General features: G+C 41.3%; 6 protein-coding genes across 8 annotated transcripts in view; 4 read left to right on the forward strand and 2 right to left on the reverse strand.

The window, feature by feature from the left end:
• LOC130689444 (uncharacterized) overlaps positions 1 to 12,734 on the reverse strand; it is a 45,006-nt gene extending 32,272 nt beyond the window's left edge. The window contains exon 1 of the mRNA XM_059495953.1: positions 12,719 to 12,734. The gene's annotated coding sequence lies outside the window, so the exon portion shown is untranslated. The remainder of the gene's footprint in view (positions 1 to 12,718) is intronic.
• LOC130689432 (cytochrome b5 reductase 4-like) lies at positions 106 to 3,690 on the forward strand. 2 transcript variants are annotated; one of them, XM_059495960.1, is made up of 8 exons: positions 222 to 240; positions 324 to 477; positions 1,477 to 1,647; positions 1,717 to 2,451; positions 2,530 to 2,836; positions 2,902 to 2,991; positions 3,052 to 3,222; positions 3,321 to 3,690. In XM_059495960.1, the coding sequence occupies exons 2-8, from the start codon at positions 441 to 443 to the stop codon at positions 3,373 to 3,375; spliced, it is 1,566 nt and encodes a 521-aa protein (XP_059351943.1). In that variant the 5' UTR covers positions 222 to 240; positions 324 to 440; the 3' UTR covers positions 3,376 to 3,690. The 2 variants fall into 2 exon arrangements, with proteins under 2 accessions (XP_057368370.1, XP_059351943.1); XM_057512387.2 differs by having other exon boundaries at positions 106 to 477.
• Positions 3,275 to 4,272, reverse strand: LOC130689442 (transcription initiation factor TFIID subunit 13-like). Its single transcript, XM_057512399.2, has 3 exons — positions 4,115 to 4,272; positions 3,774 to 3,944; positions 3,275 to 3,562 (listed from the first exon to the last, which is right to left on the reverse strand). Exons 1-3 carry the CDS (start codon positions 4,208 to 4,210, stop codon positions 3,386 to 3,388), a joined length of 444 nt encoding a protein of 147 aa, XP_057368382.1. The 5' UTR covers positions 4,211 to 4,272; the 3' UTR covers positions 3,275 to 3,385.
• LOC130689433 (uncharacterized) lies at positions 4,366 to 6,121 on the forward strand. Of its 2 annotated transcripts, none has more exons than XM_057512389.2 (4): positions 4,366 to 4,425; positions 4,593 to 4,852; positions 4,913 to 5,351; positions 5,420 to 6,121. In XM_057512389.2, the coding sequence occupies exons 2-4, from the start codon at positions 4,659 to 4,661 to the stop codon at positions 5,996 to 5,998; spliced, it is 1,212 nt and encodes a 403-aa protein (XP_057368372.1). In that variant the 5' UTR covers positions 4,366 to 4,425; positions 4,593 to 4,658; the 3' UTR covers positions 5,999 to 6,121. The 2 variants fall into 2 exon arrangements, with proteins under 2 accessions (XP_057368372.1, XP_057368371.1); XM_057512388.2 differs by having other exon boundaries at positions 4,420 to 4,528.
• LOC130689502 (protein fem-1 homolog A-B-like) lies at positions 6,436 to 8,369 on the forward strand. The gene is made up of 2 exons (XM_057512446.2): positions 6,436 to 6,702; positions 6,763 to 8,369. Exons 1-2 carry the CDS (start codon positions 6,507 to 6,509, stop codon positions 8,367 to 8,369), a joined length of 1,803 nt encoding a protein of 600 aa, XP_057368429.1. The 5' UTR covers positions 6,436 to 6,506.
• On the forward strand, positions 8,843 to 14,868 carry LOC130689447 (uncharacterized). Its single transcript, XM_057512404.2, is given in 18 exon segments — positions 8,843 to 9,163; positions 9,223 to 9,422; positions 9,517 to 9,597; positions 9,599 to 9,644; positions 9,706 to 9,945; positions 10,167 to 10,381; positions 10,444 to 10,603; positions 10,665 to 10,885; positions 11,057 to 11,247; positions 11,366 to 11,456; positions 11,595 to 11,774; positions 11,875 to 12,023; positions 12,086 to 12,224; positions 12,314 to 12,558; positions 13,579 to 13,715; positions 13,821 to 13,955; positions 14,086 to 14,157; positions 14,205 to 14,868. Coding segments are annotated over 17 exon segments (2,715 nt in total). The 5' UTR covers positions 8,843 to 9,163; positions 9,223 to 9,233; the 3' UTR covers positions 14,429 to 14,868.
• Positions 14,869 to 15,018: the final 150 nt, after the last annotated feature.

The following is a 15,018-nucleotide window of genomic DNA, read 5'->3' on the forward strand; positions in this document are numbered from 1 at the left end:
TTTATTTAAGCTCTTAACGAGCTTAAATTGATTTAAAATGTCACGTGTAAAACAGAGTGGCAAGGTTGGCGCCCATATAGTAGTTCTGCAGACGAAGATTTTGAGACTTGAAATCGTGTTTGAGACTCTTGTTATTCCTTATTCTTTAAATTGTGTTTAAATTCAGTGTTGTGTTGTTGAAAAGATGGATCAATTTGAGTTCTGTAAAAGTACGATTAGAAAAGTATGACCTGAAAATAAGTAGGTTAACAATGACACAAAAATACTTAATTTTACGTATTCATGGGAAGTTATACCCGAGTCGGTGCATATCTATTATCTAGTACGGATCTTTCGTTGAAATCGACTTAAGGGATACTCGTCGAATACATAGGAAAAGGAATCAAACTAGTGCATATGTTTGTGGAACCTCACATTAAAATTGTAAGCTGAAGTTCAAAATGGAATATCTGAATGTATCAACAGCTTCTGCCACAGGTTTGTTCTTTTTTCTTTACATTTAGTTTTTATTACATCATTTCACATACATTAGATTTAATAGTCTTTGGGTTTATAAAAGAGTGTGAATGAAGTTTGAGAAGGTCACATTCCCTGGTTCGTATAGATTATATAGGTACCTATGCTGAGCCAACATTGTTCAAGATTGCAACTTATAGTTGAAAGAGTCTGTTCTGAAATGTTTTACACATGTGTGTTTTAGAGTAACATGATTTTAATCTCCTGGGATTTTAACATAGCTATTTTTAACATGTCTCTTCTTAAATCAATACTTTTTAATTATTGATCTACCTCCACTACAGTTCTTTCGCCAAGCGCTGTCAAGGCTTAAAATATTCTTGAAACTGCGATTTCTTATGTAGCCACCGCATTTAGCTTTCCTACTTAAGCCCAACCGCGAACGGTCGGATTTTCACTCGCTAGGAAGAATCCTGTGTGAGCGCTTTGTACTTTTAACGAAGCTTTTTGGGGTAACGATCGATATAATCCCTGTGACTAGGGCCCATTCAAAAGTAAACGAAGCTAATTAGATTCTCGTGAAAATTTGGTCGGAAGTAACGTGGTATATAAAACTGCTTTGTTAAGACCGAATCGTGTTTTTTTTTTCTTTGTAAAATTAGAGCTTTGATGAAATCCGGTAAGCGCCAGGATGAAAGAAGAATTTCCGTTTAGGGACTGGTTAAATTGATTCCAATTATCTATTATATCTGATCAAAAGGGACAAAGAAACTATTGATCTAGAGGGAGTTGCGCATCCCTCGTAGTACCTCCTACTTCTCTTTTTTGACCATCCCCTTTTTTGCGATCCGGTGTCTTCCAAGACTTTCGTGGCGGAGGTTGTGCACGCTCCTTAGCACTAAAGCCATGAAAGACTTGGACGGAATCGGCTATTCTTGAGCCAGTCTTGACACAAGCCGCCCAGTCACTGCATCTCTAACAAGGAAATCATGTTTAATCAGTCTGAATCCTCCGTAACAGGCAATCCGCGCAACAAGACCGCGCTAAAACCGGGTCGTTCGCTGATGGATTGGATCAAGTTGACAAATTCAACGAAGGATCTCAGCGGCAACGGAAATCGGTTAAGGGATATCACTTTAGACGAACTCGCACAACATAAAAACAAAAATGACGCTTGGCTAGCCATTAGAGGTTTGGCATATCTTTTTGATGCTATTTTTTCTTTTTCCATCCTAAAATGATTATTTTTTTTTTTAATAGGTATGGTATACAACGTGTCGTCGTATTTCGAATTTCATCCTGGTGGAGAAGAAGAACTGATGCGAGGCGTCGGGATTGACGCTACGGATTTGTTCGATCAAGTCCATAAGTGGGTAAACTACGAATCGATGTTGAAGAAGTGCCTCGTCGGACGATTGAAAACAGACTCAATGCTGCCTCCAGTCAAGCGTCCTCAAAGCAAACCTGCTGTTGGCAAGAATCTGTCCATGCCTCCTACTTTTCAGCCGTTATCGGCGTCTTCCGCTGGAATGGTGACCACCGATTGGATGCAGAATTCGACCACCGTCACCATAGTCCTTTATACTCGCCAGAAAGGTCTTGACGCACGTAGAATATCGACTTCTATTGATGGAAATCTCTTTCATACTCGGATCTACAGCGACGATTGGTTGCACTACTTCGATTGTCAAATCCGCTTAGCTGAAGATGTCCATCCTTTTTGTAAGCCAACAGTCTCTTTGACAACGGGTAAAGTAGAATTAGTACTCCACAAAAAGCAAATCGCGCACCATTGGCAGAAACTAGGCGATGTAGAGAAGGTTAGCCAAGGCTTCCAGCCGTTAAGCCAAGCTCCGCCTTTCTTCCGTCGTTGTGTATTAACACGCAAGTCGCGTGTTAATCATAACGTGTTTTTATGTACTCTGACGTTCCCCACGGGTCAAAACTTCCACGTTCCTGTGGGTTGGCACGTGCAGCTAAAACTTTGTTTGGAAGGTAATTGCGTCTACGTGATCAAATGACTTTTAAAGAAATAGCTAGACATGCAATATTTACTTTCTATCCAATCATCAGATGGCAGTGAAGTGATCCGCAGCTACACCCCTATCACTTCCACGCTATCTTCGTGCGAGACAACAGACTGCCCTTCCATAAGTGAGTCGCCAATTGCACTCCATTTTCTCATCAAAATATACCCGAACGGACCATTCACGTCAGTATTGGATCGATTGTCTGAGGGTAGCAGTTCGATTGAAGTGAGCAATCCAATCGGGAACTTTGTTGGATCGCAATTAGAAGGAAAGAACCTCATAGCTATTGCTGCCGGAACGGGGATCACGCCATTGATGCGCGTCGCTATCGATGTCCTACGAAATAACAGGTGCCTTTTACCTTGTAACCTATTAACCTATGATTGGATTCAAATACTTCTCTTGTTTTAATAAGCCGGGTTTCTTTGCTGTTCTTCAATCGAACCAAAGATGATATCATCTGGAAAGAAGAATTTCAAGAACTCGAATTAAAATATCCAGACAAGTAAGAAATAACTATTTTGGTCTCTTCCTTTGATTAGCTATAAAAATGGATCTTGGACAGGTTTAAATTGTGGAATGTGTTGTCTGAGCCGGATGACGAATGGCCTGGTCTTCGGGGTCGAATCAGCAAGTCCATATTAGCCACCACTATTTTAAGTGGAGACTACCATGATGTTGGTTCGAGTTTTGCGTGTGTCTGTGGACCGTCTGACTTTACCTTGGAGACACTAAGGTATATCTTTAAAAAAATATACATCTTGTGTATACAAAATTCCCTGTCATAGTTTTTAAAAAGAATTACGAATGTTTATTATCATTTTTTTCTTACAGATTGCTTGATTCTGTGGGATACACACAAGAGACGGTCCATGCGTTTTCAGGTTAACCCAAGAGAATTAAGAAACGCCTGCGTATTTAACTTCATCAAAAGCTTTACGGGCCTTCTTCAACTCCTCGTTCATCGTTAGGAGGTCTTTGACGCGGGCGAACTTGCGCATGTCTTTACGGACCAAAAAGACAATGTCTTCTACTTGAACACGGCCTGTCCGTCCCGTTTCCATTGCCTTGTGTGTCTGCAATAGTAATAAAACAAATGTTCCATTACAAATGAAACCATCAGCTATGCATAAGACTCAGAATTTGTTTTACTCTAGTCATTGTAGCCATAACCTTGATAAAATACAATTTGGTTTCTTGAGCACTACTGTTTTTGTCAAATCTACGGAATCTTGATAAAAACTTTAAAAAGAACACAATCCAAAGTAACTGAAAAGAAATACTAACCGTTTCTGTGATGTATTCAATGACAAGATCTTCTAGTAGATCCACACTTTCTGTATAGGGATTTTGATCGTCACCAAAGCCAAACATCATGCAGCGAAGTTCCTTGCTGAAAAGACGTTTTCTCCCTGAAGAAGTTGATCCATACTGCAACTCTGGCTCATCATCATCAAACTAGAATCACACAAATATTTTATAAACTAGATTTAACTAATATTTTCAAAGTGAATAGCAAAATAACAGCAGAAATTCTTTTAAAGCTTGGGCACTGTAAATTCATTACACTGGAAGACCGGAGCCTTTAACTACAATAAACAAAATTTTTTCGTGACTTGAAATATTACCTGGTCGAAGTTTTCGTCGGGATTTTCCCGTTCTTTGCTATCTCTTTCTTTCTGGGGCGATGACGTTAAAGAGGTATTTAAAGAAGGAGAAGACATTTGAAAAACCAAAGAACTTGCCTGAATTTACAGCATATGCAGTACTTATACTTTACTGTCTCCGTCGTCTGCATACAAAATGTCTACCTTTGAAACTTGGAAGAAGTATAAAAAAATAACGGCAGATGGCTGGGAGGTAAACAAACAGACCTTGAATTCGTGAAGGAACAAGTTTTAAAGGTTGTTTTCGTCTAATAAACGTTTCCTTTACCTGGGTAGGTAGATATTTTTTCGGATATTGAATTGAAATCGTACTGGACAAACATTGTATGACAGAAAAAAAAACTTGAGATACCGGATTAGTGAGAATTCAGAACTGTAACTCAACTTCTCCAGTTTTTCTTTTTTAGATGACCAAAATTAATGTTTTTCACTAATCTAGGAGCAATGTGCCAGGCAACCTGTATAGTGGAACAGTAAATCTGTATCCTAAACTTACTTTAAAAAAATGGTGATAGACAACACTTCTGCTAGTCATGAGGTCGAGTTGTGTGAAGAAGAAATGGAAGAAGTCATGAAGAAGTTGATTGAAGGCCAGCATTTCCTAGTGAACTTAGGAGAGGATATCCCAACTGGAACTCCACCTTGGTTTGATGAGAAGAAATTTGAAGCTGGAAAACAGTTTGTGAAAAAATATTACGGGTACTTGAAGTTAATTCTAAATCTTAAATTATTGACATGTCATTAATGCAATTGGTATAGTGGTATCTTTTTTTGTCACCTTGTTTCACTAATTATGATGCTGTATTCGCCGCAAGTGCTTAAACCGCTAATCTTTACGGAAAAATCGGAAACTCCTAAAAAATCTTACCGGAGATACCTTAGTACGACAATTCACGTCATCAGTTGGTACATGGGCGATATGTGGCAAACTGATAGCAAAGCTCGCCGAAGTCTTCGATTGGTACGACAATATCACACGGATACTGCGACACGTCTCAATTCTGTTGAGATTCGTCCGTCAGTCGACAACACGGATATCACTCAATGCGGCCTTCCGCTTCATAAAGGCCATCCAATACTTGAGGTGTTACAGAAGGACTTCAGCTCCATTCCTAATTGCCCGTTCTTGTCTCAGTTAAATGGGAACTATAAAAACACGGATGTTTTCCCTGTTCAGCAGATCCCATATCTTAATCAGGTAAGTCACCATCTTCTCTATGCAATTATTCTTCTGCATCCAAAACAACTAACATTGGTGTTGGGCAGCTGGACATGAGTGGAACGCAGTTTGCCTTTATGGGACTCGTTTTGCTACATCCAGAGAAATTTGGTATTTCTCGCGCCACTGAAAGTGAACTGGAGGGATTTGTTCATATCTGGCGTTGTATTGGCTGGATTCTTGGAATCGACGATCGCTTCAATTTTTGTCGATTGGATAGTTTGCCGCAAGCCCGTCGCTGGACCCGTTACTTTGCAGACAAACTAGTTTGCCCGTTAATGAAAATGTCAGTCACAGCAGAATACGAACATATGGGCCGAGCTGTGGCAGACGGTGCCCGATGTTATACAGGCGTTTCTTATGAAACATTTTATCTCTTCATCGCTTGGGTACTTGATCTCCAAATGCCTCAACTTGAAAAACATGCCTCCCTCGCCGATAAGTTCAGCTTTCGCAAGTTAACCTACTTCTTTGGTGTCATTGGCAACCTCCCTTTTGGAAATTACATTGTTAACGGTGTCATTTACTTCACTCTGAAGCTCATAATCGATCCACCTCGCTTCTGGCCTAGAAGGTTTCGTCCGCCGATGATCAAAGGCTTGAAAGAGTTATGGGTCCACACCTGAATCTAGTGAATAACAATAGTCACATATTAGAACCATTATGTTTCTATAGGCTAGTCATCGTCTTTTTGTTATTAGAACTGTTGACACAAATTGGCTGTTTCAAAATACAAAGATGTAACAGTTATTACCTTTTCTCTGATTCCTCGGCTTTTAATACGTTGATGAATGTCGACTTTTTTGTCTGTTTTCAAACCGTGTTATTAGCGAATTTCCTAATTAACCGAAGAAATTTCATTAATCTGCAATTTGAACATTACGATTAAAATGACAAAGAAATAGTAATTAAGTTTGAATATCGATTTTTAAAATCCATAATAAAGTTATCTGGAAAGTATCTGGTAAATACCTCTCTGCTTTTGGTGCTCGGGCAATCCTTTTAATATTTGGACCAAGTGTACTTCACGGCAATATTCGTTGATTTCCTGGAATTTTAGCAGATTGAAACTAATCCAATTACAAGAGAGATTCACAGATCATCGAGAAAGTTTTCTACCAACGTCTCGATACGATGGCTCTTTTAATTGCTTGTAAGAACGGCCAGCTCCAAGAAGTTCGGCATCTTGTTGAACAACGCGGAATGGACGTTAATCAACCCGGCAATCTCATGTGGGAAGAAGAATGTTACGAACAAGTTCTAGCTTTACCTCTGCATACCGCTGTTATCGCCGGACATTTGAACGTGGTACAGTATCTCGTCGAGGACTGTAAAGCTCAGATAAACATGAAAAGCCAATCCAAAGTGATGTTCCAGAATCTCTTCCTAGATAAAGGGCTAACTCCTCTTCACATTGCCGTCATTCATTTGGCTGATCAAGTTCAAAAAGACGTCATCCGTTGCCTGGTGAAAAACGGTGCAGATCTCTCCGCATATGACAGGAACGGTAATCCTTGCTGGGCGCTGACATTCGACGTCGATGTAACAAAACTTCTGATTGAACTTGGCATGGACATCCATGAGACGACGAATGACTGGTCGGAGACGATTGTTGATGTATGGGCCTGCTCACCGGATCCGCGTTCAATCGAAGTGATGCAGCTGTTGCTAAACAAAGGCGCTGATTTCCATAAAAGAGACTATGAAGGATTGACTCCTCTGATGCTGGCCGCAATAGGCGCAAATGGTGAACCAAATTGGCCAGTATTCGAATTCATTTTAACACAAGAAGAGCAACCCTTTGGTAGGCCTGATAAGATTGTCGCACTCGAATTATGCGGTGCTTTTTACATCAACGCCGGGGATTCGGGATTTGGGTTGACGTGCTGGAGGATGGCCATGGGTTTCCGCTTTGATGTGACGCCTGTCTTGCCTAAGCCTACTACAGTTCGGTCTGAAGTGGCTAGCAAGGCGTTGGACGCTTCAGAAGTGGAAACACCCGAACAACTGGAAGAAATGGCTGTTTTCGATCCTGGTTCTTTGAGAGTGCAGGCTATATTGATTATTTATCGTATTCTTGGAATCAACAGCTACCAGACTTGGGAAAGTCTTACCACATACGCTCTCGATTGCTGGGCTTTAGGTGATGGGCGTCGTTTTCTGAACGTTTCCATGCTCGTTCTAGAGTGCAGCCAGTCGATAGAAGAGCCTCTTTGGATTACAACTGTTGATACCATCCGTCGATTGGCGATGGCCTTCCACACTCTACGCAGGGAAGGATGCGATGCAGAAGACCGTGAACTTGTCTCATTTCCCAATGTCATGGCTGTTCTTCGTTGCGCAGCTAACGAACTGCATCGTTCTGCAAATTCACACAACGACTATGACGATGGGGTAAGTTGTAACATTCTGCTGGACTGCGTGATTCAGCTGACCATTGTTCTCATTTCCTTGACTATGACAGACGATGAGAGTTTCGAGCTGAAACGTTGCTTGTATCAACTTGTCCGATTGGATGAAAGGAGCAGTCTCAATGGTTACAATCTTCTTTTGCTTGCCTGCTCATCGTCCAGCTATTATTTCAGTCCCCAGGAATTGGAAATGAATGGCAGTTCTGATATCTATGTTGGACAATTACCATCAGTTGAAGTTATCCGTGTTCTTTTGGAAGTAGGAGCTGATCCTGACTCCAAAGACGACATGGGTAACACGGGTCTTCATGTCCTGGCAATAGCTGGTGAAACCTTCACATCACCCACGGTCCTAGCTTTATTCGAAGGCGGGGCTCATCTCGATCAGGCCAACGTGATGCGAGAGACCATGGCCGATTTACTTCTTAAAGATTCACCCAGAGAGGCAAATACTATTCTTGTTACCCCACTGGAATTTCCATCACTCAAATGCCTTTCTGCTCGTGCTTTCCGACAGCAAAATGTATGCTGGCCCTTCGTCGATCTCGTCCCTTCAGGTTTCTACGATTTCATTCTTCAACATTGATTTTTCCCTCAGAAAATGGTTTGTTCTGTCAAACATAATAAAGTTCAAAATTCATTTAAAGCTGATCACAATACAAAATTCTGATATAGTTCTGTTGAATTCTTTTCATTTACTACTAATATCCACATGGTTTTAAACATTCACTCTTGCAAAGCTTTACTCCTCTATTAAACAAAAATATCACATTCCTGCAAGCACAGTGTTTGCGGGGTATTGAACTTTTGAGAATAACCAGGCTTAACAACATTGCATTTACATTGTGGTGAAACCAGTCTTCTTCAAAGTTATAGGTAGATAAAGACAGTATAGAAATTAAAAGCAATATAGAAATTGAAAGCAAGTCTCTGTATCGTGAATGTTGGTAAAGCTGTTATTTGAAGGAATGTATATATAGCTAAAGGTAATGGATCAAATAAAAGTCAATCAGTAAACGTATTATGCTAAGGCGCCATGGCAACCAGTTGCATAGAGTCGTAAAAAGGACTACCATTCACGCCAGATATTGACGTTTTACCTTTGTTTTTCGTGAACCAGCCCAATCAGGATTGCGTGAGCTCTCGAATTGTACGACTCATGCGTACAAGACGTACGATGGAAACAGCTTATGGATCAGAGATGACGTATTCCTCCTTCTCAGTTAGGGATTCGATCGAAGATGTACTACAATGGCGCCACTAGCGGTTTAGTTATCAACTAGATTTGTTTATTTCGGAGGGACATTTCCATTCATGCGAGTCAGTATAACCGCCTCTTCCGTTCGATGGTTTTTGCGCCATTTCTTGTTTAATTAAAAGGTAGTATGACATCCTACAAAAATATTTGAAATTTTACCTTAAGTTTACATTTTGTTTAGTTAATTTTGCAATGGAGACCAGTAATGGTGTACGAATCAAACTGCCATCCAATGACAGCTTTGATGAAGATACCCTTAGTGATGATGTGGATGATGAAGTCTTTATCAAATCTGCAAGAAATGGTTTTCGAAATTCAAACAAAGATAAAACCCTCCAGAAGCCACTAATGGCACCAAGGAAGAAATCCGACAAAGAAAAGGTATGATGTTTGCTTTATTCTAAAAATCATTGCAACATGTCAATGACTGTTGTTGGAAGATGAAGTACTTTGATTTTTCCCCATTATCTGGTAGAAAATGGGAGCTCAAAATGGTCGCTCAAATGGTGCTCATCTAATGGAAATTCATACTGCAACACCCAAAGGGTCTCCCTATCCTCATTACTGTATTATATGTCACCATTGCTTTGGGCGCTGTAACAGGTGTGTCTCTTTAAGTCCTTCCATCTACACATTTCATTTAATATATCTTAATCCAACTTAGGGCTTACAGGCTTGGTGATCTTTTTGGCCAAGTCACATTTAGCAAATTTTGTGCAAAGGGTGAGCATTTGGAAGCCAAACAGGGGTGTTGCACCTCTTGCGGAACCTTGTGACAGCTTTGTGGAAGAAGCAGTTTGGGAAGTGAACATACCCCATGCCATATCAGAAGGCCAAAAAGTCCTTACATCTGTGGACATAAACAAAGATTCTATTGAAGATATAATCATTGCATTTGATTCAGGTTTGCCAATGATTTCATAAAGTAAAGGTTTCATATTATTTCTATGAAATTAATCATTTCTCTTGATTTCATTTGGTTCAAGGATTATGCATGGTTCATTTTCTGTTGCTGCTTTTGTTCAGTTTTCCTGAAATATCTGTTTGGTTTATTGTGAGTTCCACCTCGAATAATATTAAGAAATGTGCCGAGAATATCGTCAATGAATGATTATAATGAAACAGGTTTGAATGGGGTGACTCCACTGACGTCCTTTTTATGCCGGCTGTATTTCAACACTTCTTCCACTGTTTGTGACGGAGGACTAGTAGCCGTCAATGGAAGCAATGGTGCTATTTTGTGGACTACGTGGCTAGACGATGCCGTCTTTGCCGTCAATTGCGTTGCAGATTTCGATTCTGACGGGATTATCGATTGCACTGTGACTGGCAAATCGAGGGTACGCGTGATGAAAAATTTTTGGCGACCATCAGAATCATCAATCTTGTTTTATTGCACTAGGCGCTGTGGACTGTCAGTTCCAAGGACGGTAAACAACTTTGGGGGATAGCCACTGACAAGCTACAACTTCCTTGTTTGGCTGGTTCCAATTTTCGCTCGGCTCAGGTCGTTGAGGATATCAGCGGAGATAAAATCCCAGATCTAGTTGTCGGCATTAGAGGCAAGTGACCGTGCACTGCGTATCGTTCCCTTATTTTAGTAATCGTGTTTTCGAATTGCAGGAGCGCTAGTCAAATGCCCCGATTACATTGCCGTCGTTAATGGCGTCACGGGCAACGTGTTGCAGCTAACGGGTATTCCAGATCAAGGCTCCCTGTCCGTCGGTCCATTGCTTAAAGGCTCTGGAGATGGTTCCACCTTTGTCCTTTACTCGACCAAGGGCATCAACGGCAGTCTTTTCATGGCTTCCCTGAAAGATGTAGCCTCAGGTCGCAAAGATTTGGTACGATCAAAGTAACAGAAATTGTCTAGTTCTTATAATTTAAGGCAGCTGAAAATCGAATATGAACCAACCCGTTCACGCCCCACCCACTGATGCGAGCTATATGTTAAACGTGCAATTTTTTCCTTTGTTTCCGCACTCATCCAAGTGGACGCATATTGGCCGTTTCAGGTCCGGACCGTGTTGAGCAACGTCAGCCGGATCGAGGAGATGGTCGTCAGCGACATCACGGCCGATGGAATGGAGGATTTGATTGTAACGATGGACAACGGGACAGCGGGAGGGAAAGACGTGGTAGCCTTGAACGGAAATGGCTTCCATTGTCTGTGGATCCATACAGCCCCTGCTGGGACTACCCTCAAGTAATATATAAAACTCAATCTCCTCCTCTTTTTTTTTCTACATTTTGTTTACGACTTGATGACCAACCTCCATTTTACTCTTTTCGTCCACTTTTTTTTGGACCTTCAAAACTTTCAGGATCCAAGCGCTAGCCAATCTGAATGAAGATGATCTGCCAGATGTGGCGCTCCAAGTGACTCAGATGGCCGGTTCTGCCAATACGACTTGGGTAATTGCCAAACATTCGTTTCTTCTTTTTCTTATTGGAAAAAAAATGTAGACGCTGTCAGCTCTTCCTGTTGTCAAGAGATATCAAGTAGGCCGTCTTTCTTTTCTCAACTGTTTTCGTTTTTACGATTACATTCAGATTCGAGTACTGGACGGCAGCAATGGCAAAGTAGTAATGAACCTACCGGCCCGTTTACGGCACTGGGCAGTGCACGGCGAAACGTTGGCCGTTGAAGGAATGGGTGCGGATGTGATTATTGATTGGATAGCAGACGACGAAGACGAAACTGCGAAATCTCAAATCAATCGTCTGATGGGCGTAATAATCGTTTTTATTCTTACTTCCTCTTACAAGAATTTCTTTTTATTGCTTTCCCCTTGTCTTTCATGACGTTTTCTTTCTTTTTTTTTTACATAAGTTTTCCTCTCGTGGAGAACTGCCCGCTCTCGTCGTTTATTCTACGCCGACGGTGACACCATCAAAGCAGACGGGTTACGCCTCCGAGACATCCCTTCGCAACATTTTGGACGGCGTGTCCCAAGATGATGATTTGCGCGCCAAATTCAGGTTGGATCAACTTAAACTCTTTTTGCAATGTCATCTCATCCTTTATGACCTTCTTTTACTAGCAATTACATCCAGCACACGGAATCGGAACGCACATCGGACGCTATTCAAATGACGGAGGAGATAGAACCTAATGTTATTGTCTATCCAGCTCAGCACGGCATTCGCAAACACGGTCGCTGGAACAATCGTCCACATCATGTAAACTATCCACTTTTGTCCATTTCAAAGAAATCCAAACTTCAATAGAATTTAATTTTTTGTTGTTTTGCATTCTCCTTTCAAAAAAGGATGGGCCGTTTCAACCGGCGTCCTACGACTATGATCCACCCACTGCAGCCGATTTAATGCCACCTGCCGCCGAACCTGCCGTTCCGGCTGTTGGCGAGTCACGCTACCGCGTTAAGACACAACGGCCAGCCGCCTGGAAGGATCAAGACTTGGAGGAGGATAGCCCTTATGTTGCCAATCCCAACGACTACGTTGATATCGCCTCGTCGGACGGAGATTACGACCTGGAAAGCCGAGATTACAGGTAAACACTGCCTTCTCCCTTTTTTTTTTGTTTCAACTCGTAAAAGCCTTGCAATATCAGCCGCGATACGGCCGCAAAACCATAGCAACAGTGCCAAAAATGACATTTCCTTTCTATTGTTAATGACTCGTCGTTCAATCGATTGTCGTAAACCGCACACACTCTCATGACTGGCGTGATCAGAGGCTTTTTTCATTTCGATATTTTTTTTTTTAGGTTTGTAAATATTTTTTTTTATAGACATTCAAATTGAAGTTTCCTCTTCAAGATTTTTTTTTTTTTTTGAATTTAATCATACTTCAATATTTTTTTTTTTTAACGGCAAGTTGTAAACATAAATATCCGTCAGGTACTTGGGGAACAATATCGTCCTTTCGATTTATGTTTTTCCTCTTCGTGACGTATGTAACCGTGACAAAGTATCTTCAGGAGTTTCCTTATTACCTAACAAGTAGCACACGAACGGTTTGTGTCTTAATCGACCTTTCCCAACACGAGCTGATAACATTTTTGCGTAACTCCGTAGTGGCATATTGCCTATTTACAAAGTCAAGCGCTTCGTTCTCTTTTTTTTGTAACTCAGACATGTAGGAAATTCCGCAGAGAGAGTGGAGTTCAGACTCCCTAATTTCTGTATGTAGCATAACTTGGTTTTCTACCATGGCGTAAGACAGGAAGCTTGACCGGTTTATGGTGACCCAATCCTCTCGAGGAAGACTGTCTGGCTTGTATATTTTTTTGCCAGACTTTAGATGAGTTTCTTCGTGTTTTATTCCGAGAAAAGTTAATGGCTGGTTAAGATTGTAATCAAAAAAAGAAAATTCCAACCTTCCTGTCTTTCAGGATATCAAATCTCTTAGGTTACTTGTGCCAAACGTTACGTTGCTTTCACCATTGTCCTATTCCTTGCGTGTGTCATATCGATCTTGTGCGTTAGTTAGGATCATCTAGTTATACGACGTAATTATAACAATGATGAATCCGATATGAGGCTGTGAATCTTGATCCTTTTTTTTGCAGTCGTTACCGTCAGAGACAGTCGAGACCGCAACAGCAACCTTGGCGACCGGAACGCAATGGCGGTCGTCGTGGTAAGCGAATCCGACGTCAAGCACCATTGAGTGCCAACCAACCCATAGAATCTATTGGTTTTCCTCGTAAGTCTATTGATTTATTTTTTTTTTCTTCTGGTCGTTTGGATTTTCGATTCTTCTTTTGACATCGCCTCCATTATGTCTTTTTTTTTTTTTTTTTGTTGAAAGCTTTGGTCGTTGATTCCGGAGCCAAAAGCTATACTGATTTGATTTTCGGAGTCCAGTGGAGCTGGACAGAGGCTGAAGAGAGCGGGCAACAGCTGCAGGAGCTTTCTGACTGCGTCAGCCGACGTTTAGATCAAGGTAGCATAAAACATTCGCGCTTCAGTAGGCCTACTATATTATTAATATCGAATGCGCATACTTGCCCTGCGGCACTATTGGCGCTTTTCCCTTTTGAAAAATAAATTGTATTAAAAAAAATATTTTTTAGGTCTCGATTTGAACGAGGACGCTGTCGTCGACTACGCTGCCGAGTGTTTTCTATCACTTGGCGTTGAAGAGGGTGACACCAAAGGCTCGTCTTCGTCGCAAGTTGATGGAAAAAAGAAGAAGAAGAAACAGCTGATCTCAAGTTGGTCGCTTCAGCCGTGGATCAGTGGCTGCGACCGCTGGCGCGACGCCGTCACGGCTGGGTCGCTCTCAAGAGAGTTCGTCTTCAATGTAGTTGCCATTCGGGCGTTCCCAAGAGTTTGACTGGATCACGACAAAAACCTTGCGCCAACCTACGGCCCGTCTCCGAACGACGCAAAGTCGATTTCCATTACTATCATTGAAATTTAGTTATTTATTATGATTATTTTTTTGCGTTCCAGGAAAAGTAATATTCCCACTTTTATCCTCCCCTTTTTTGTTTTATTTGAACGTCTACTATTATTAACAGAAGAATATTTCATTAAATGGATATATAATAATTGATACGTCGTCTGACCGCCCCCTTAAAGTGTGTCGTCATCCATTCATACAAGGAGACAGATTTTGTCCCCTAACCCTCGAGTCGATTATCAATCAAGTTGTAACCCACTTTTTTTGTCCCTGTGTGACTTGTTCTAGACGATTTCGATGTCGGTTGTGTCTATCCATTTTCTCCTCCTTCCTCCATCCGGACACTTAAGTCTTCTTTTCTTTCGCTGGATCCATCCCAAATATTACATGTCTCTGTGTGTGTGTGTTCTTGTGTAACACGGCGAGGAAAAATACACACATGGAACGCGTAGACATTTTTTTCTATCAACAGGGAACGCACTTATCTTTTGGTTATGCCCTTTGTAGGGGGCGCACCTCAATGCGTCCTATACTTCGTTCGTTCAGGCAGTGTCGGCGTGAATAGATCGCTACGCTTTGTCCCCTTTTTGTATATTTTTAT

This window comes from Daphnia carinata, chromosome 6 (assembly GCF_022539665.2).
Source record: "Daphnia carinata strain CSIRO-1 chromosome 6, CSIRO_AGI_Dcar_HiC_V3, whole genome shotgun sequence".
NCBI lineage: Eukaryota > Metazoa > Arthropoda > Branchiopoda > Diplostraca > Daphniidae > Daphnia > Daphnia carinata.

Bases quoted from the DNA above. Each gene is read 5' to 3' on its own strand.
- LOC130689442 (XM_057512399.2), bottom strand. From the start codon at position 4,210: ATGTCTTCTCCTTCTTTAAATACCTCTTTAACGTCATCGCCCCAGAAA. The intron at 3,945-4,114 runs GTAATATTTCAA...GTGTGATTCTAG, and splicing joins CCGACGAAAACTTCGACCAG to TTTGATGATGATGAGCCAGA. The intron at 3,563-3,773 runs GTTAGTATTTCT...TTACTATTGCAG, and splicing joins TTGAATACATCACAGAAACG to ACACACAAGGCAATGGAAAC.
- LOC130689432 (XM_057512387.2), top strand. From the start codon at position 441: ATGGAATATCTGAATGTATCAACAGCTTCTGCCACAG. The intron at 2,992-3,051 runs GTAAGAAATAAC...GATCTTGGACAG, and splicing joins GAATTAAAATATCCAGACAA to GTTTAAATTGTGGAATGTGT. The intron at 3,223-3,320 runs GTATATCTTTAA...TTTTTCTTACAG, and splicing joins TTTACCTTGGAGACACTAAG to ATTGCTTGATTCTGTGGGAT.
- LOC130689433 (XM_057512389.2), top strand. From the start codon at position 4,659: ATGGTGATAGACAACACTTCTGCTAGTCATGAGGTCGAGTTGTGTGAA. The intron at 4,853-4,912 runs GTACTTGAAGTT...CAATTGGTATAG, and splicing joins TTTGTGAAAAAATATTACGG to TGGTATCTTTTTTTGTCACC. The intron at 5,352-5,419 runs GTAAGTCACCAT...GGTGTTGGGCAG, and splicing joins AGATCCCATATCTTAATCAG to CTGGACATGAGTGGAACGCA.
- LOC130689502 (XM_057512446.2), top strand. From the start codon at position 6,507: ATGGCTCTTTTAATTGCTTGTAAGAACGGCCAGCTCCAAGAAGTTCGG. The intron at 6,703-6,762 runs GTAAAGCTCAGA...ATCTCTTCCTAG, and splicing joins ACAGTATCTCGTCGAGGACT to ATAAAGGGCTAACTCCTCTT.